This window comes from Zeugodacus cucurbitae, chromosome 2 (assembly GCF_028554725.1).
Source record: "Zeugodacus cucurbitae isolate PBARC_wt_2022May chromosome 2, idZeuCucr1.2, whole genome shotgun sequence".
NCBI classification, from domain to species: Eukaryota; Metazoa; Arthropoda; class Insecta; order Diptera; family Tephritidae; genus Zeugodacus; species Zeugodacus cucurbitae.
In genome coordinates, this window is record NC_071667.1 from 23945129 (window position 1) to 23967564 (window position 22436).

General features: G+C 33.5%; 2 protein-coding genes across 3 annotated transcripts in view; both read left to right on the forward strand.

Moving 5' to 3' along the window:
• The window catches only part of LOC105219837 (acetylcholine receptor subunit alpha-like 1), a 215714-nt gene that overhangs the window by 180774 nt on the left and 12504 nt on the right, over window positions 1–22436 (forward strand). The window contains exon 5 of the mRNA XM_054231505.1: window positions 13189–13369. Coding sequence (XP_054087480.1) covers window positions 13189–13369 — 181 coding nt within the window. The remainder of the gene's footprint in view (window positions 1–13188; window positions 13370–22436) is intronic.
• LOC128922068 (zinc finger protein 862-like) lies at window positions 14079–17111 on the forward strand. 2 transcript variants are annotated; one of them, XM_054231511.1, is made up of 3 exons: window positions 14079–14514; window positions 14575–14679; window positions 14739–17111. In XM_054231511.1, the coding sequence occupies exons 1-3, from the start codon at window positions 14414–14416 to the stop codon at window positions 16594–16596; spliced, it is 2064 nt and encodes a 687-aa protein (XP_054087486.1). In that variant the 5' UTR covers window positions 14079–14413; the 3' UTR covers window positions 16597–17111. The 2 variants fall into 2 exon arrangements, with proteins under 2 accessions (XP_054087486.1, XP_054087492.1); XM_054231517.1 differs by having other exon boundaries at window positions 14575–15260.

A 22436-nucleotide genomic window follows, 5' to 3' on the forward strand; every position in this document is an offset into this window, starting at 1 on the left:
TACAATTTTTACAGCTGATATGCCAGTAATAAATGATGAAAATTTAACTGTTGCTACATATGCCGATGACACCGCCATTCTTGCTTCAGCCTTTTCCGCTATCGACGCTTCTGAAACTGTTCAAAAACAACTAAACGAAGTAGAATCATGGCTTCGTAATTGGAACATCATGGTGAATACAACAAAATCAGCGCATGTCACCTTCACAATGAAATTAGTAGATTGTCCAAGTGTCAATCTCAATCAAACAATCATACCAAAATGCAATAGCGCTAAATACCTCGGGATGCACTTAGATAGAAGACTGATTTGGCAGCACCATATAGAAGCAAAACTTGAACAACTTAAAATAAGGACCAGAAAAATGTACTGGTTACTTGGTCCTAAATCTAATCTTAGTCTTAAAAATAACATGATTCTATATAAATCCATTTTAAAACCGGTTTGGGCTTACGGAATCCAAATCTGGGGAACTGCAAGCAAATCGAATATAAAAATAATTCAACGATACCAGTCGAAAACACTGCGGCTGATTGCAAACGCTCCATGGTATATCAAAAATATTAATTTACACAAAGATCTCGAAATAGATATGATAAAGTGCGAGATTCAAAAACTCAGTTCTAGATATGTTAACCGATTGAACTGTCACCCTAACATACTCGCTATTAACCTACTGGACAACAGTGAAGATACTCGACGGCTGCAAAGGCTGCATCCCCTAGACTTACCATTTAGATCTTAAGTTTAACTTTACTCAATAAGTTGTAAAATATAATAGAAAACTAAGTTATTGATAATAGTAAAATATAATACAAATCACATGCCTTTAATGTATTTAATGGACAAATTGCAATTTAGCATCAGTGTCAATCTTTAGATATAATTGTATTTACTTATTGTCATTCGACAGATTGTAAATAAATGGATGTAATATAAAACAAAAAGATTAAGATTCTCCATCCCAGAGTCTTTTTGATACCCTCACCTGGGAAATATTTCCAGAAAGTTGAGATTCAATAAATATGGCCTATGTTACTCGGAGTGAATGTAGCTTTCCAATGGTGAAAGAATTTTTGAAATCGGCACAGTAGTTTTTGAGTTTATTCATTACAAACATACATACAAATCTTTCCTCTTTATAATAGTAGTATAGATAAGGCATAACTAACATACCTATACAATGGTGAAATTGATTTGAAATTATAATATGGTACAAATAAGCGTAGGGCTTTCAATAATATATAATAAATTTCCATTTTTTTTTTACTTTACAATCGGTAATAAATAGTAATGAATTTTACACAGTAGCATCAAGAGTGCTCTACAGACTTATTCCTAAATAGCAGATTTAATGTATCGCATATTTAAAGTATGCTATACTATTTAAAGTATCATCTCAAATGTCGAACCCGAAATTTGCAATGCTTACAAATAAGTTTTATTGCTACACTTACGTTATGAAATCATTGTTTTTAATAATCAACTCAAATAATATGTGTAAATGCGAATTCATAAACAAACTTGTGCTCTACAATGTGCATTTACTCAGCTATACGAAACTAATCGAATGTTACTCATACGCCCAGTAGGTCAGCGCTAAGTAATACTTATTTTGAAACGTTTAAGCATTGCAAACGTGTTTTAAACCAGTAAATATTAGCTACTAGATTATAATATTGATATAAATATTTAATGTTGATATGAATGAATTAGACTAAAATAATAGCTGTATTCAGTGAGGATATAAAATCATTAATACTACATACTGAATTTCATAAAAATGTCCCAAAAATAAGAACCAAACATTTTTTTCTTATTTTACAATTTCTCTCGTTCTAAATAAACCAAAAATTAAAGCTTTATCAAACAATTTGTCATAGCAAGCAGTATCAATGTCACTCATACGCCCTGTACGACAGAAACATTTATTACAAAGAGCGTGATAGAAATTTGTATTAAACTGGCACTGACTGCAAATTAATAAAATCAATATTTATTAATAATTTAGTTCCAAGCACAATAAGTGCCACATGAAAGAAACAAATCTGATGCCCTTGGCATGTTATTAAAAGTACGTGCAAGCGAATTTAATATAAATTTCTATAAGTAAAAAAACAAATTTACAATGATTTTTGAATTATGCTTTGCATATTGCATTGAATTCTTTGATTTCTCAGTATGTTAGATGTATGACAGCTTATAAGGATATCACTCTATCACGTCGAAGGATTTCAATGTCACTCATACGCCCTGTAGGGTCAAGTTGGTTATAGTAATATTTTACTTGGAAATATTTAAATATTTTAAAATTTATTTGATATACAATACACTGATTTAAAAGCAATAAAAATAACACATATTTTATATTTAGTGAGGTTAGAATGTAATATTCGGCTTAAAATGCTGTCGATATTTGTACTTGAAGATTCATATAAAGAAACTAAATAATTAACAAAATATTTACAGATATATTTTAAATTAAACACAGTTATTAATGCTGGAAGTATAAATTTCAGAAAAAATAGGAACAAATTTTCACTCCTGATTTTGAAATTTGGCTAAAATCAACATGTCCATCAACTGAAATGACCATGAAACTCGAATATTTTTCACACCTAAGCAATCAAGTTCCTGTAAATCGATTATATTGTAGTTACGGTTAAACAATTTGAAAAATATTTGCATATTTTTACTTACCAGCATAAAAAGTTTATGAATTTTAAACTTATTAGTATGAATTTATGCATTATTCAGAGTAAACTGTAAAGAAATTAAATTTCTGCAAAAATATTGGTATAAAAGTGAAATGTAAGCATTATTTATTATACTCCGGGAAATATTTCGCATGAAAGTCACAAATATTTAAACATATTTGAGGACACATATACACATATATACATAATCTGCAAGCGCACACATGTGTGAAGAGCGCAAGCGAGCGTTCAATGCTAAAAATTTCTGTGGTACATGAAAAACAATTTTCATAAACAATACGCATATAAGGTTAAACCAATAAATGACAAAATACAAAAGCGACAAAATATTTTGTGCATAAATTTCACACTTGAATATGTAACAAAACGACGCGGCAGCAAGCAAAATATGCATTTATGCAATAAACACAAATATTTGTGGGTGGAGTATACACGCCATATGTGTATATATGCATGTTTACAAGCGTTTGTTTATTTGTTTGTTTGTGTCACGTATTTAAGCCATGCAAAGCATTCGCCAGCTTTGTGCTGAAGCGCGCACAGTTAGCATGCATTGAAAATCCACAAAAGTACTTAGTATTTGCATTTATTCAGTTATTCTATGAATTTATTGTATTTCACATCATGAGCCGCGTAAATTTTGTCGAGGCAATCATTGTAAGCGCCAAACAAATTGACAAAGCAGTTAATGCGCTACACGAACGGATGAAATAAAAACAAAAAGAAGTAGGCAAAACGATAGCAACAGCCTCAGATAAATGAACATTCGCGTGCAAAATAATAGCAGTGTGTGAAAGAGCATTGAAAATAATTTTATTTTTTTTTTATACAAATTTGAAGAAAATATTTTAAATAAATAAATATTATTAGACAGTTAAAAATTACAAAATTTATTTTATTTTTAGCTTGACTTTTTTTCTTTTTCGTATACGTCATGAAGTGTTAGAAGATATCCAAAATAAAAATTATTTAAGTTGAAGTCTACTTGAATACTTCGGATAAAGTAGATATGCATATTCAAAAAATTATATATTCAAAATTTTCAACCTTCAATTTTTATACTCTCGCAACAAAAGTTGCTAAAGAGAGAATTATAGTATAGTTCACATAACGTTTGTTTGAAATACCAAAAACTAAAAGAGTTAGATATAGAGTCATATCTACCAAAATGATCAGGGTGACGAGTAGATTTGAAATCCGGATGTCTGCCCGTCCGTCTGTCTGTCCATCTGTCCGTCTGTCCGTCTGTGCAAGCTGTAACTTGAATAAAAATTAAGATATCTTGACGAAACTTGGCACAAATATTCCTTGGCACCATAAGAAGATCAAGTTCGAAAATGGGCAGAATCGGACCATTGCAACGCCCACAAAATGGCTAGAACCAAAAACACATAAAGTGTCATAACTAAGCCATAAATGAAGATATAAAAGTAAAATTTGGAACGGATCGCACTAGGTGGGGGCATATTTGGATGTAATTTTTTTGGGCAATGGGCGTGGCTCCGCCCACAAATCGGTTATTTGTATTTAACTCGCAAACTAATAAAGCTATATAAACCAAACTTTCTGCAGTCGGTTCTCTTACTTGCCCCACCACACACCACACAAAATAGTTGAAATCGGATAATAACCACGCCCACCTCCCATACAAAGGTTAGGTTGAAAATTACTAAAAGTGTTAACTAACTAACGAAAAACGTCAGAAACACTAAATTTTGCAGAAGAAATAGCAGAAGGGAGCTGTACTCAGATTTTTTTACAAAATGGAAAATGGGCGTGGCATCGCCCACTTATGGGTCAAAACCCATATCTCAAGAACTACTCGACCGATTCGAATGAAATTCGGTATATAATATTTTCTTGACACCCTGATAACACGGACAAAAAATGGACAAATGGACATTTGGAACCGAAATCGGTTCACAACCACTGCTACTTTCCTTATAACTCAATTTTGAAATCCATCTTATTCCTTCACTTTATAATGTAAACATAAGGAACCAATGAAGATAACGGAATAAAACTTTACACAATTAGTGCATATCATCTCTGGCTTCACTTGTGAAAAAATTGTCGAAAACGGACCGTAACTTTTCAAGGCCCCAGATATTGTCAACATGCTCAGCGCCTAAGGATAAATTTTAACCGAAAATATGGGTAAATCTCTCAGATATCTCAATTTAATTCAGAGCAAATTGTTTTCTTCTAATAGAGTGTCTCTGTTCCAAAAATGATTAGAATCGGGTCATAACATTTCCATATACCTCATTGTAGGTTTTTCAAAAGTATCTTCTCCTAGCTCCCATATACCTAATTATTCCGCATATATGTATTGGTTAAATTTCTTCAATAAATTGCGAGAGTATAAATGTTCGGTTGCACCCGAACTTAGCCTTTCCTTACTTGTTTTAATTTCTGTTAATACTGGAGTACGAAAAAAAATTATTTACTGAAGATTAATTTTTATAATTTTTCTACAAAACAGTTGCATCAATATTATTTATTTATTTGGTTTCATATTTTTGTGCGTTGTTTCAAAAGTTCATAAAATATGTTTAAGGTCGCTAAATATATATATTTATATTGCATTCCAGAATATTTCTGCCACTAAAATCCTAAAAATTTATTTATTATGAAGTCATTGCCTCAGTAATTAGCTCCTTGATCACATTTCTAAGAAATCAAAAAATATGCGATTATTTCACTTTCAGACAATATTCACTGCTATATTATTATCAGCTCCTGTATATGCATACTGTGACTTATAAACTTTTTAATGCATATGTAAGTACTTACATTCGTATACATTCAGCAAAAATTCACGCTCCTGTAGGGCTTTTAATGCCGCTAACGCGCCGCTAACGCGCCGTTTCCGCAAATGTGACATATTTTTGTTGACAAATATTTATTGTTGCCAACATGACGCATTTTCAGGCATTCACAACACAACATCAAAATGCATTTATGCGCTTGTAGAACACACACACAAATGTCGGTATATTGTCAGCTGGCGCATCAGTAAATGCCTACAAATAATTTTATTGGCAAACAAAAAATATTTACGAACAATGAAAATCAGTTGATTGAGTGAAATTAATTTTTAGTAGTCCGATTACTGCTGTTACAGGCATAAAAAATGCTAAAGCTATATTAAAAGAAAAAACAGGATTAGATACGTACAAGCAAATGAAAAAAAAATAAAATATATTTTTTAATACATGTAATATTAATCCACAAAATGAAAGCTGAACTTGAATTGCATTATATTAAGGAGAAAGTGTAAATTGTATTAAGTTAACAACGACATTAATTGAGTCAAGCATTTAGCGTTTTAATGTTTAAATAAATTCAATAGTTTGGTATTAAATTGAATTTGAATTTATTATATTTGCAATTTTAAAATTTAATTAAGCTTTAAAATTAAATTTCAATAGAAAAGGGGAATTTAATTTCTTTTAATCAGAAAACATTGTCATCAATTCAAAATAAGGTTAAGAGTCACTAAATGTCACATCATTTCGTTTTTAATTGTAATAATTATTTTAAGACATTTTTCGTCCATAAAGTTGTGAAATTTAAATTATATTCTGAACTCTATCAGCAAATTTACACACCACAAAAGCAAATGTAAATTTAAATTAAAATGTAAATTCAACTAACTACAAAATAGGTAAATGAAAGTCCAACATAATAGGTAACTCAGGCAAAACAGTAACATAGAGGACAAGTGGAAAAAGCTTGAAATCAGCGTATAAAATAAAACAAATGAATACACGCGGCTAAATACCTATAACATTTGTAATTTCGCGATTATATTTGAAAATTAAAGTATTATGAAAAACACTATACAAATTTAAGGAAAATTTTTATTTATTTTAATATTTAAAATTTCTCTAAAATTGTGTAAGCTATTGAGTGTTTATCAAATGTTCAGAATTTCCTAGAGGGATAGCTGTCACATCAGCTGTCAAAGTGCACACATGCATTTGACATTTATGCTCAATATAGTTTAACTAATTACTCTGTCAAGCCTAACAATTGGGAAATTATTACAAAATCATAGAAATTTATTTGAAAAAGAGGTTTTATTTATCGATAATAATTAGTTACTGTGCACCATATAGTTTTATAGCACAATGTTTAGATAAAAAATAACAAAATCTAGAGAAACTAGTAACTAGTGACCTTTTCAAGTAAATATTCATCAATTTGACTTTAGAGTTTTTGCAAAGTTTAGAATGGAAGCATGATTTAGTTAAACCGAGATTTCGAAAATTTGTTTTTTAATTCTTGCTAGATCTAGATATGTATATGTCACTTATATATATTCATGTTACCATCTGCAAAGCATCCAACTAGCTGTCTTAACTAACGATGTCTTAACCTCATTCAATAACCCAGTTCTAGATAAAAAATCCATTATTTTTCCTATATATGGCATAAGTAATTTGTATCTTGCCAACGGTACTCAAGCCAGGATTGACAGTCAGAAAGGGGTTTCAATGAGTTGGATGGGATTAGTATACTGTAAGCTGCTAACCTACAGCCAAAATCTGTTAACAATTGGCAAAGTATAATATAGTAAATAAGACGCTGTAACTTTACCATCAAATACTTGACTTACTTTGGTTTCAATGAGACCGTGATTGTAGCAAGAGTCCCTTCCATCGAACGAACAATATGTTTTCTGCTTCCCTGAAATATAAATTCAATCATTAAACTATGGTCGATATCGGCTGTTTCGTCTTCCTTGCCGAAATTCCGACTCAGATGACAGAAGAAATCGACAAATTGAGACACCATCTGTTGTACAATGAATTAGGAGGAACCTGAGGTATATCTTTTTAAAAAGATTTATTTTCTGGCGAAAAGTAAGAAGTAAGTAAAGTAAAGATTGTCAAATTCAATTCGTTGCAGAAAAAAATGTATTTCTTTTCAATGGACTTAGTATATAAATATCTACATATTTGTTAGTAATGAATCCTTAGATTGGAACTGCTGTAGAAAGCAACGGCACATAAGTGGAATCGGCATTACTGGCTTGTTATTAGATAGGACTACGCTGGAAAAATATATTAAAATTTGAATTCATTTTACAGCACACTAATGTCATTGAATTAAAAAAAAATATTTAATTTATTACCTTACCCTGACGCAAAATACATACTCGCATTGATAAAATAAGAAAAAACAAGCACCACTATATATCTCTGCTCGGTATTTTTACACGCCTAAAGCTGGGGGCTTTGCTATTTCAAGCCACTTTCGCTTGGGCTGCGAGTAAACCAGATCGCGTCGAATGCAATGCGCACAACCAGCATTTTAGTGCAGCGCAACAATTAAATGACATTTGCGCGTGCATTGGTGCGTGTGAAAATTTGACAGTTTTAGTTTTTATCAGAACGAAAATGGGGCTCAAGAGGAGCAGTAGCGCAGTGTGTGCGGTGGCGGCGGTGACGTCAATGCAATAAGCAGCGCACTAAAATTTATAAAGCATTTGCATAAAAGCATACAATGCCGTATATATGTATTTATGTGTGTATTTGCGTGTTTGTTCGACCATCATTTTGGCAGCGCAACGCTCATTGAAAGTTTTGTAATTTACAAGCGCTCTGGCGCCGCACCCATTCATAGCCAATGTGCGGTTATGCTAGCATACTTTTAGGCGTGAATGCGCCTTGTTTGCACTAATTGTTCGGCACAAGTGTTGCGGTGTTGGGCGCCCGCCTGAGCATTGCTTATGCAAATGCTCGTGGGAATGTTTGAGCGCCCACATAAAAGCGCATACGGGGCACACACACGAACACGCAACCGAATGCTGTACAAATAGTAAATTCAATGCGTGTTTAAGAATGTATGCAAACATGCATGTGTGCGGGAAGAACGTTCGTAAATGCCGTTTTTGGCTGCATTTGTTTTCCATTTCAACATCTCGTTGGCGCATATTTATCCAGCTACGAACATTTGTTTACCCGCGTTGCGATTTCCATTCCATTCATGGTGGGGTGTGGGTATGTTTCGTAGTGATTCAAATATACATACATTCTTATATCACAGATTAATGAGAAAAACTTCTGATAATTGAAATAACTTATTTTTAGACACGATTTTTTAAAGATCGTCATCAATTTATTAATTCATGATTATTATAAATTTAGTGTGAAAATTACTAAATTTTGTTCACCCTCATGAAATATTTACTTGATATAGAGTTTGCTGGCCTGCTATATAATTCACTTCCAGCTTAATTTAGTCAACTCAAATATCGAAAAATCCGTATAATCATATTTTATGTACTTTCCCGTTTCTTGCGTCGGTTCATTTCAAAAAAAGTAGAGCTAAAAATAGTAGAGCTAAAACTTGATTACGACCTCTAGTCTTTGGTGTCCATTGTCTTTCTCTCTGATTATAAAGCGAGCTTATTTATTTCTAATATTTTGTTCTTCAAGCCTTTGCACACGCTCCTTCCACTTTTCTCAGGTTTTGAAATTGGGATGTTTTGAAATTTTGTTCAGCAAGCAGTTCGAAGCGCTAGTTACTCGACTCTCTGGCACGCAATTGCGATTCGAAGAGAATGACTTGCACGACGATTTTCAGTTTCAGATTAAGATTCTCCATCACAGAGTCCTTTTAATACCCTCATCTGGGAATTATTTTCAGAAAGTTGAGATTCTTGCAATATATATAGCCTATGTTACACGGGGTAGATGTAGCTTTCTAATGGTGAAAGAATTTTTGAAATCGACACAGTAGTTTTTGAGTTTATTCATTAAAAACACACATAAAAAAATCTTTCCTCTTTATAATAGTATTGGCGTAGGAACCGCTCTAAGCGATTATAACCGAATCCACCTAAGAGCACTCATTCCTCCTTTTTGCTTTTTGGAGCCAACTAGAAACACCTAGTGACGGCTTCCTCCAGCGGCTTCCTCCAGCGGGTACTACATCGAACACTTTCAGAGCTGGAATGTCGTCGTACGTATAAATCGTACAGCTCATCGTTCCATCATCTGCGGTATTCGCCGTTGACAATGCTCAGGACCATAAATCTTGCGCAAAACCTTTCTCTCGGAATCCTCAATAGTCGTCTCATCGGATGTTGTCATCGTCCACGCTTCAGCGCCATACATCAGGACGGGAATAATAAGCGACTTGTAGAGTTTGATTTTGGTTCGTCGAGAGAGGACTTTACTTTTCAATTGCCTACTCAGTCCAAAGTAGCACCTGTTGGCAAGAGTGATTCTGCATTGGATTTCGAGGCTTACATTGCTGATGTTTTTAACGATGGTCCCCAAGTAGACGAAACTATCTATGACTTTAAAGTTATGATTGTCAACAGTAACGTAGGAGACAAGACGCGAGTGCGCTGACTGTATCAGTAACATCGGCGTACGCCAACAGCTGTACACTCTTATAAAAAATTGTAACTTCTCTGTTTAGCTCTGGCCCATGACGATTACTCTGTCTAAATAATACTATTCTAACAAAACGGAGGACCACATTGAATGTTAAAAATATTGCCAGATAAAGGCTTGGATCTACTTGACTGTTTCGATATTCTCTAGATATCGGCTGTTATTATGTTGACCGTTTAGCTGACTAACAGCTGACGCACAAGGAACTACTTGAAATTATACTATTTTCCGTAGGTTCATGATCAGTAATTGTTAATTTTATGACTAGCAATTTATATAACCATTATACAAAGATTGTTTTTTATTTCATATATTAGTTTTACTGTTACTCTTTTAATGTTTTGATTATCTCTCACAACATTTGTTATCCTTCGGGAACAGAGCTCTGAAGGCAGCCCAGTTTGCACGACTGTGATATAAAAGCCCATTTGTCAGTCCAGCATGTGAACTACTTACTTCAACTGAATAAACTCGGCAGTATATTACAGGTTGACAAAGTTACAATAAACAACTAAGGAGCCGATGTCCTTGAATTTTTTTCCAAACTAAAAAATAATATATATTTTTTTTTAATTTTAAAAGAAAAGCTCATAAACCGCTAGACGTGAATCGGGGTCTCGTCTCCTTTTATTTACTTAAAGCAATCAAATAGAATTCTCTTCAAATATTTGTCGTAGATCAAAAATCCGAACTGCTTTTTGACAAAACCTCTGCACTCCCTGTACAATTTCAATAAAATGATTCACCACTAAATAAAGAATCTGCAAACGCTTAATTGATTTCGTCTGACAGTTACAGTTAGACGCTATTCACCAGCGATAAGAGTAAAAAGCCAAACAGCCGCCAAACGACGTCACGTACACAGAAATGTACAGGAAAAAGCACTTTGTCGCATAAAAGGCTGAGCGAGTTGTGAGGTCGTCTGGGGGGGCTTTAAGCAATTATGCTCGAAAGAACGTGCAGCTAAAATCGCATAGCAACCCTTAAATACAGCGCGTATATGTGTATTTTACAGCCATTCTCGTCTATACATACATATACGCATGCATCTAGTAAGTAAGCATGTAAATCTGCTCAGCCGACATAATACTACCGAGTTTGGTGCGTCACAAAGTACACTATTCTGCTGTGATTTTGCATCCGCACACACTCATTAATGGTGGACGCGCTTTCATTCATTTGCACCCTTCAATTTCCTCTTGCAGGCAGACAGCCTTTACTTTACTTCGGTTTACTTCAGCATTGCCAAGCTTAGATTGCTCATTACTTACTACTTAACTGGTTGGTTAGTGACAGCACGTTTTATGTGTACGTATTAGTACAGTATATAAGGCCACATACCCAGTAGGTAAAAAGTTAATGCTATGAAAGGTGTCAGCGATAATCTCAGCGAAGCCCAAATAGTCTCTCATTTTCTGTCGTAACCAAACTCACGATTGATAGAATTATAAAATTCATAGCATTCGTGGGCATAAAATTACTGAGGAATGAATATCATGGAAAACCCAAGAAAAACATAAAAGGGTGAATAAAAGAGAAGGCACCACTCGCACCTCGAAATATGGCTCTCTTATATCGTTATAAAAAAGCGATTTGTTTTCTGATATCTCATTTTCGAGCAAGGATCGTCATTCCAACTCTGAGAACAAAAGAAGTCGACAAATAGTAGACGAAAACCTTCTTCCATACTACTAAGCGGTATTATTTGCACTCATTTTAAGAATATCATAAAGAATAATAGAAAGCCTAAGGATATGAAAGGTTTTGGTGTACTGATCGGCTACCTCTAAAAGTGGCGCTTAATCGTTCTCCGAGCTTGATAAATTGATTTTAATAGACGTTCTTAGATGTTATTAGTAAGTGCTTGGTCACGGATTCATATATTCTTACAGACTATAGATGAAAATCTAATTAAATTAAATGATCCCCTACTGGGAATTAATAGTAAGAGGAGGGAGGTTAGATTTAATAATTTTGACCAAGTTAAAAAGGACCGTTTGATGGTTGACAGAAGACCCACGAGGCAAGAGACACAAACTAATATTAAAGCATATATTATTTTGTATCTGTTGTCCCGATAAAAATTCGCACTAATAATTCCATGAAATGTTCTGTCTATCTCCACTTCATCTTCGAAATGTTAATAATTTCCAACAGGGTACTCGTGTGTGAATATGTACTCATAACCTCTCTATGTTTATGAATGCTGTATGCTACTTAGTGTCTGCGATAACATAAAGTAACCTATTCTCTTGCTCCACATATATCTCCCACTTGACAATTCTCCAACCCCTCACTGTTTGCCATTTCTATATTCGCGCTTAATTCCACCAATTAATTTTCATGATGATCCGAGAAATTAAAATCACTCAAATTGTGGTGAATCGTAAAACTAACTGAGTATGTTTGTTTGTTTGTTTGGCTATCTCCAACTCAGTATGCTGACAAGGTTAGGCAATATAATTATTGCTGACACCAAACTCATTGCAGCAGCTTAGATTTCCCACACGCCATTGATAGCGCGCAACCAGCCGCGCAACCAGCCTCACAACATCATCGCCAAAGCAGGGTACTCGCAATCAGGCAAAGCATTTGGAGTTCGACGCTGTCTGCTAAGTAGGTCGTAGTCGCTCTTTTATCTGCTCGAATGTTCCACTTGATGATTGGTGTCAAATCCAAACATTCTACTTATTTCCTTATTCGTTTATGTCGTTCGTGTAATTTAAGAATTCTCGTCTTCGTAGTTGATCCTTTGCTATTTATGGTATCATAAATCTGATTTAAAAGATCCGCCTATCTACTCAACTATCTAATTTTTCAGATTTCTTTAACGATATTATTATTTATTACTTACTATCTCTGGACTCGAATTATAAATATATTCTCTCTTGAGTTCTATCAAAATGTCGCATATTGTGTTATTTGAGCCATAATTATCGAATTAAAAAGTACATATATACACACTTATATTGCAATAATCATTTGAACATACAACAATATTTCTGTTTACAAGCATACAATACTAATTGCCATAAAATTCACTTTTCTCTTTGCAGTGCTGACGGCAATTACGAAGTGACAATAATGACAAAAGCAATTTTACATCACACCGGCAAAGTGGTGTGGAAGCCGCCCGCCATTTACAAATCATTTTGCGAAATCGATGTCGAATATTTTCCATTCGATGAGCAGACGTGTTTCATGAAATTCGGCTCATGGACATATGATGGTTATATGGTGAGTGTGTATAGGGAGTTAGCGGTGTTTATGATAATAGTAAATGAGTGATGTGAAATTTTGATTTTTTTGGTTTATTGTTTGCTAATTTATTGAGCTAATATGAATTGCTATGAATGATGATGCGAATGCCCATTAATTGTTTGAAGTATTTATGAAGGAAATTTATCAGGATAGATGTAGTCTCACACATCAATATCAGTCCATAATAATACTGTACGATCGTTGATTTCCATCTATGATCACTTTTGTAGAACTACAAACCTATCGATGGCACTATCGATAGTATCGAATGTTGCCTATCGAATGGTATAGTTGACAAAGCGATCTACTGTAACTACTCTGATAGCAAGCAATTATGGTTCTACAGTACTTCTAGTAGTGTAGTATTATCCGATACTATCATACGATATCATCGACACTATCGATTTTTCAGCGCAAACTATCGAACACATCGAATTTGCCAATTATTAATAGTTTTGCAGCTCTAGCATTCAAACCACTTTTTCCGATTCTACCACTTGATTTGAATTACCACTTTTGACAACCATATGACATCAGTAAATTTGGAAGGCATCATGTCGCCTTAGAATTACATACTATTTAACACGCTCTTTTTTTATCCCCCTCTTATTTCTCAGCAGCATAGAAGTCAAATTTGACAATTCTATATACACTTCTAAGTATCGGTGTTGACACGTGTTTGTACGTGTAACGAACAGTGTTGCCATAGTGGCTACATTTGTAGCCATTTGGCTACATTTAAAATATAAGGCTACAAAGCTACACTGCTTATTAAATGGCTACTATTTCTTAAAATTTTCAAATTGACTTAATTTTTTTTTCTTCTTTGTTAAATTATCGCATCATACTACTCAATGCCACAAGAAAATATGACAATTACATTGTGATCATACCTTAATTGCATTGTATATATATGCATGGTAGGTGTAAATGTCACAAATGTAAAAGTAGGGTTGGCAAACCATCGATGGTGATAGTTTTAGTGACGAGCAACCATCGATAGTATCGATAGTGCCGTCGATGGTTTGCCAACCCTGTGACAAAGTATTTACATGCAAATGGTGGCTTGATGAAGTTTGCTTTGAGTGTTTGTTGGCTGCTGATACATTGATGATGGATAGGTAAGCTAATTTTAATGTTAATAATTATAAGAAGGAATAATTAAAAATGTTATATTTCAGATTTATAGTAAAAAAGTCACGGATTGATAAACAAAAGGAAAATGAAGAAAACTTTACTGAAGAAGACATTACTGAAGAAGAAGACCAAGGAAATAACAATGAGCCGTATGTGTTTAGAATTTTGCCATTTCCAGAATTTTATTAAAAATGTTTTGTTTATTTAGTAAAAAGAGCAAAAGAACGAGAAAGTTCAGAACTGAGTGGCTGAAAAAGTTCCCGTGGCTGGAAAACAAAAATGGTCTCGCTTTTTGCAAAGCGTGCAACAAGAACTCTTTAAATATATTGTCACATCTTAACAGACACGCCAGTTGTTCTTCTCATGTACAAAATATGGAAACCAAAAAGAGTCAATTATCGATGGAGACATTTTTGGATACCGAAAAAGAGCAGATGAGCAAAAAGGTTCAATATGCAGAATTTACACTCGTCATGTTTCTTATAACGCACAACTTGCCGTTTTTATTAATGGATGTTTTACCTGCTCTGTTAGCTGAATGTTGCCCGGACTCTGAAGTGGCCAAACGTTTGCAAATTGCCAGAACTAAAGCAACAAACATAACCAAGGAAATTGCTAGCAAAACAACATCCGAGCTTGTTTCAACGTTAAAGAACTGTAAGTTTTCAATAATCATTGACGAAACCACGGATATCTCAATTAAAAAATGTCTGGTAATGGTCGTGAGATACGTTGTGAACTTTATTGCAAAGGATCGATTTTTAGCACTTATTGAGCTACCAAAGTGTGATTCAGCTTCAGTATTTGGAGCAGTAAAAAAGTTTTTGTTAGACAACAATATTCCGCTAAAAAATATTATAGGTATGGCAACAGATGGTGCAAGTGTCATGGCCGGCCATTTATCTGGCGTAAAAGCGTTACTGGAGTCAGAAACAAATATTTTTTATTTGAAATGTACTTGCCATTCTTTGCATTTGTGTGTGAGTTATGCCACTAAAAAAATACCCGAAGATGTCAATTGGTTATGTCGAAATATATATAGCTTCTTTTCGCATAGCCCTAAACGAGTTCATGACTTTAAGGAATTTCAGGAGTATTGCTCCGTGAAACCACATAAAATATTAGGTGTTTGTCAAACACGATGGCTGTCTTTAGAGGGAGTTGTTTCCCGAATAAATGAGCAATGGGACGCCTTAAAATTCTTTTTTATTTATGCAAAATTAGAAGTCAATGCAATTCGATCAAACCAATTGGCTGAAAAAATGGAAGATAATAAAACAAAATCCTATTTCCTATTTCTTTCGTATGCGTTGCCTTTGATTAACAATTTGAACAAAGAGTTTCAGTCAGAAAAAAGTCGTCTTCCATATCTCTATTCGAGTATGAAATCATATTTCTTGTTAATTTTAAATAATTTTATTGCAAAGAACAAAGAACTTCACGTCAATATTAACTATAAAAGCACTTGTAATCATATTGAACTACCAAAAATATTTATTGGTACAAAAGCAGAAGTTCTATTAAAAAAAAAGGCAACAGCTGATGAAATAAATGAAGTGAAAGGTAACATTCTGGCATTTTACATAGAGCTTTTAGATCAAATCAAATTAAGATTTGATTTCTCCAGGAAGGATTTAGAACTTTTAAAATTAATAACACCTGAGGAGGTGATGTCAGCAAATGACAATAATATTTTAGATTTAGTTTTGGAATATGCAGACTTATTTGAATGTGAATGTGATAAAATCATTACCCAATGGACTTTATTTAAATTAAGTAATCACAATTTAAATAGTAATTTGGATATTGACTTATTTTGGGAGAAAGTCGCTTCCATGAAAGATGGACTGGGCGACTTAAAATTTCCAGATCTAAGTGGCTTTGTATTTAATTTATTGTCATTGCCTCACAGTTCTGCAGTGGCAGAGAGAAAATTCTCTTCTCTTAAATTAATTAAAACCAGCACTAGAAATAAGTTGGAAGTAAGTACTTTACATGCGATAATGACCTGTAAAGAACTAACGAATAGAAATATTGTTTGGTCAGCAAAAAAAGATTTTCCATGAAAGATGGAGTGGGCGACGTAAAATTTGCAGATCTCAGTGGCTTTGTATTTAATTTATTGTCATTCTCTTCTCTTAAATTAATTAAAACCAGCATTAGAAAGAAGTTGGAAATAAGTACTTTACATGCGATAATGACCTGTAAATAACTAACGAATAGAAATATTGTTTGGTCAGCAAAAAAAGATTTTCATTATTTTTACAACTTTGTCAATTAAACACAAGAATTGTTTTTTTTTTATTATTTTTATAATAACAACGATATATATATATATTTATAATATTTATCACCAAATGTGTTCCTTTAAGTTTAATATAATAATTTTTAAATACATAAAAAACAATGTTAACACAAAGTGGTTATTTTTTTGAGTTAAATAAAATTATATGAATAAAGAAATTCTATGAACTAACTGTCTTTTACAATTTTTAGGTGTAAAAAATGTATGGCTACATTAAGTTTCGGTTTGCTACACTTTTGGATACATAAAATATTTTGTCAGTGGCAACACTGGTAACGAACACAGCTGCATTATATGAACAGTTACAATGACATTTTGAAAAATATTCAACTGTCAAAAAGTGAGCAAGCAACACATTCATATGAAACTGTCGCCCACACTCAAACGACCAAAGTCAATAAGACAAATGTCAATGATGTCGGACAGGGTGAATTTAAAGAGGGGCGTAAAATGACAAAGTGAAATGAAATGAGATGAAATGAAGTGAAAAAGTCATATGCCATGCAGGCGGTGACGACGGTGTGTGCTGACAAATGACAACAAAGAAAGAAAGCGAGAGAAAAGAAACAAACGCAAAATATTAAAGCAGAAGCAGAAAAGCTGAGTAATGAAGTAAGTGATTTGAAATGATGAAAGTTTTTGTGAAAGGTCCTTGGTTTGGGTGTGAGGTGTTGTGAAACATGAGTGGCAGACCGCAACTGTTGCGTAGCTGAAAATGATATTTACAATTGCCTGGCCAGTAAAAAAATGGAGAGTGGTCAGAGCACAAAAGAAATTATGCTACAATAAAAAATGGATGGCAAAAGTAAAGTGTGGCAGCGCAAGTCTACAAAAAATATCCTGTAAGAAAAAAATATATTTTTTTAGTTTTATTAACTGTTGTAACAGTGCTTTATTAACTTACTTCATTTGTCTTGTAATTGTTTCTTTTTGATAGATATAGTATGTGTTTATTATACTAGCAGTTGATTGAGAAATTTCATTGTTGTTTTTCAAGCCAGCATCGTGAGTTGCTTTATAAAAGGAAAGCGTCATCAGATAAAACGGTATCTGGTACTGCTGCCAATATAACTGGTATAATAGTTTGTAAACTTCCGAGTGACTTTTTATATCGAAACAAAATGAAGTGAACATATGATTTTGAAAATGCTGTAGTCCGTTAACGGAAATCGTATATACTGTTGTTCCAATAAATCCCAAATCGATGATGGTTTGTTTTAAAAAAACACCTGAACTGAGCATGACATTTCCCTTCAAGTACTCTTCACTGAAAACCCCTACCTTTTGAGTATTCTATTAGAAGTTCGTTAGAATTCATTAGCTCAGTAAGCGAAGTGTCATATAGGGCTAAGTTAAAGTGAGTGAGTGACAGTAATAATGATGCTTAAACCTATAATTAGAAATGTTCTCGTTTCAAGACAAATATTACCTGAGCTGACAAATGTTTGGCCTTTGGGGAGATCATGAAATTCGTCCACAGCAGAGCATATAGAGCTGTTATCGAAGATTACCACGACCATACTAAACTTGTGAATCTGTCGGATAATATTCAGTTGTAGAAAACCACCAACAACTGAATACATTCATATTTATAAACACAAAATACATATCATATATATAAGCGTATGTATTTCAACATGTAATATGTCAACAAATAAATGGACTATTACGCTTTCACCCGAAATGTTCAATCAAATAAATGTTACTATGAGCTCAGCGTAATCAATTTACTATTAAACTTGATTGGTAAGGCAATACAATCGACTCTAACAAATAACTGAACCAATTACCAATAACACACCAACACACACACTGTTGTTATATGTATATATATCCTTAAATGTGTGTATATATATTTGTTATACGCCCGGAATAAAGTGAAATAAAAAGACGCTTTAAAATTGTCATCAAAATAAGTTGAGAAAAATACATGTTACAACAACACCAACGACAAATAGTCATCAATAAAAACAAAGAACAACAAAACTATTGACTGATGAGCGAAATTCACTTTCGTCGATTTTAAGCGAGAAGCAATAAATTCGCTGTGAACTCGAAAAGCAAAAAAAAATAAAAACAAGATGAACTAGTGCTTTGACAAATTTTTATTTGTACAATTAAGATAGTGGTATGTATATATGTATGTATGTTTGTAATAATTTTGTGCGTACCGAATGCTGTGTCGCGTGACACATCTCTTCATTTGAGTTATAGTATTTTACGTGCGTTTGACAGCATTGAACATAAATTTCATTGCGTTAACGTTATTATATATATTTTAAAAATAAATTGCAGAGCAATATAGCTTAAAGGCCTCCTCAAAGAAATATGCTCTCTTAGCAAATTATTCACAAGTGTCAATTGCCTGTATTAGAACGGAGGTACACAAGTGTCAAACTAGTTAAATGTACACTTAACAAGTAAGGAAATGCTAAGTTTGTTTGGAACCGAATATTTTATACTCTCACCTGAAAAGTTATAGTCCAATCTCGACTAGTTTTCCACATGTGATGTCACAGTTCAAATACAATATTTGTGTAAAGTTTTATTCCACAATACATTATAAAGTGAAGTGAAACAGTTGGAATTCAAAAGTGAGTTATATAGAAAGTAGTCGTGGTTTTGAACCGATTTCGCCCATTTTCCATCCGTGTCATCAAGTTTTCAAGAAAGTATTATAGCCGAATTTCAATGAAATCGGACGAGTAGTTTCTGAGATATAGTTTTTGACCCATAAGTGGGCGATGCCACGACCATTTTCAATTTTGTAAAAAAAATCTGAGTGCAACTTCTTTCTGGTATTTCTTCTGTAAAATTTAGTGTTTCTGCCGTTTTCAACGCAACCTTTGTATGGGAGGTGCCATAGTTTTTATCAAATTTTACCTATTTTCATGGTGTGTGGGGGAGCGTAAGGGAAAATACTTGTATAGTCTCTTAGCAACTTTGTTGCGAGAGTATAAAAATTATATTATCAATCAAATATTCGTATATCATGTTCAAAGTCAAGAAATAAAAGTTCATAAAATCGGTAAAGATATATTTCCTTAAAAAAAAAAACTATTAGTTCGTTAATAGTTTTGTTATTAGTCCAAATCTGAAAAGTTCGGACTAGTATTTCAAGATTGTCACAGATTTCAAAGATTTTCTGTAGCAAATTGCGGTTTCATTTTCTTTGATAAAAATGGTCGAGGAAAAAGATTCATCAAGAGATTAAGCGTAAAGTCCAAAATTAATCTGTAAATAAGAATAATAGATAACAAAAATGGTGTTCCTTTCCTCTTATTCAGACAGCAATTGTATAAAAGTAAGCAACTGGTTTTTTTATACTCTCGTAACAAAGTTGCTACGAGAGTATTATAGTTTTGTAACACCTAAAACTAGACGAGTTAGATATAGAGTCATACATATATACCAAAGTGATCAGGGTGACGAGTAGATTTGAAATCCGGATGTCTGTCCGTCTGTGCTAGCTGTAACTTGAGTAAAAATTGAGATATCCTAATGAAACTTGGAACACATGTTCCTTAGGGCAGTGAGAAAATGGGCGAAATGGGACCATTGCCACGCCCACAAAATGGCGAAAGCCAAAAACACATAAAGTGTCATAACTAAGTCATAAATAAAGTTATAAAAGTAAAATTTGGAATAAGGGATCGCACTAGGAAGGGGCATATTTGGGTGTAGTTGTTTTGGAGAAGTGGACGTGGTCCCGCCCACAAATCGGTTATTTATATATAACTCGCAAACCAATAAAGCTATATAAACCAAACTTTCTGCAGTTGGTTCTCTTACGTACCCCACCACACATCATTAAAATAGTTGAAATCGGATAATAACCACGCCTACGTCCCATACAAATGTTAGGTTGAAAATTACTAAAAGTTGGTTAACTCGCTAACGAAAAACGACAGAAACACAAAATTTCACAAAAAGAATAGTTGAAGGAAGCTGCACACAGACTTTTTTACAGAATGATAAATGGGCGTGGCATCGCTCACTTATGGGTCCAAAACCAAACTCAGGAACTACTCGACATATTTCAATGAAATTCTGTATATAATATTTTCTTTACACCCTGATAACACGGATGGAAAATGGGTGAAATCGGTTCACAACTACGACTACTTTCCTTATAACTCAAATTTGTATTCCATCTGATTCCAATGAAAGGAACCAATGAAGATGGTGGAATAAAACTTTACACAAATAGTACATATCTCTGACTTCACTTGTGAAAAAATTGTCGAAAACGGACTATAACTTTTCAAGGCCCCAGATATTGGACATGTTGAACTCAGCGCCTAAGAGTAAATTTTAACCGAAAATTTGGGTAAATCTCTCAGATAATTTATGTAATGTAATTCAGAGGAAATTGTTTTCTTCTAATAGTGTTCTGTATACTGCAATATATAGCCCACCTAGGCATAATATTAAATATGATTTATATACAGAGCTTATTTTAAAGCACCATGGAAAATTCATTATGGGTGGTGGCGCAAAACACTCGCAATGGGGTTCAAGAATTACGACATCAAAGGGTAGAGAGCTATTTAAAGCCGCTATGGCCACTGGATGTGACTTCGTGTCTACTGGTAAACCGACCTACTGGCCTAGCTATACAAGAAAATTACCTGACTTGATCGACTTTTTTGTCATTCGTCAAATATCGAACGACTTCATTACCGTAGACACTGACTTAGACTTAAATTCGGACCACTCACCAGTGTATTCATTCATTCTAAATGACCATCTAAAAGAAATTGAGCTACCACCATATCTCTCTAACAAACATACAGATTGGGAGTATTTTAAAGATATACTTGACAAACATATTGATTCTACAGAAAATATAACAACACCTGATATCCTGGAATACGAAGTCTATGAATTTACGAAAGTTATTCAAGAATCGGCATGGAAGATTACTCCTGTTCTAAAGCAAAAAACTTTTATACTAAATACGTAAAAAAAATGCGTTAAAAAATGCGTAAAAAATGGCAAACCAAGCTTCTCAGTATCAAAATTAAACAAATTAAAAATCAAAACATATCGAACTATATTAAGAAATTAACGCCAAACTAAAATACAGACTATTCTCTTTGGAAAGCTGTAAAAAATGCCAGGAAACCGATATTGGCTAATACTCCTCTCAGAAAGCCCAACGGTTCCTGGGCTAAAAGCGACGAAGAAAAAGCGGAAGTTTTTTCAGAGAGACTAACTAAAACGTTTAGTCCATTTTCGTTCCATGATAGCTTACCGCAGCTAGAAGCAACACAATATGTAAGCAAAATTCAACCAACTACAAAAAAAGAAGTGGAAAATATCATCAAAATTAGATTAAAGCCTAAAAAGGTACCCGGCTTCGACTTAATTACAAGTGATGTATTGAAAATTTAACACCCAGAGCATTAACAAGGCTTACATCGATAATAAACGCCACGATCGTGTTTCTCTTGTTTCTAGATAGAGCCATTCAGGGACTCCGTATTCAACCTAAGAAATTGTTATCTTAAACCAAATGAAAATTACTGCTGCGAGGAAAAAAATATATTTGATTTTTCAACACAGCGCCTATCTCAAAAGTAAATAGGACCATTTTTT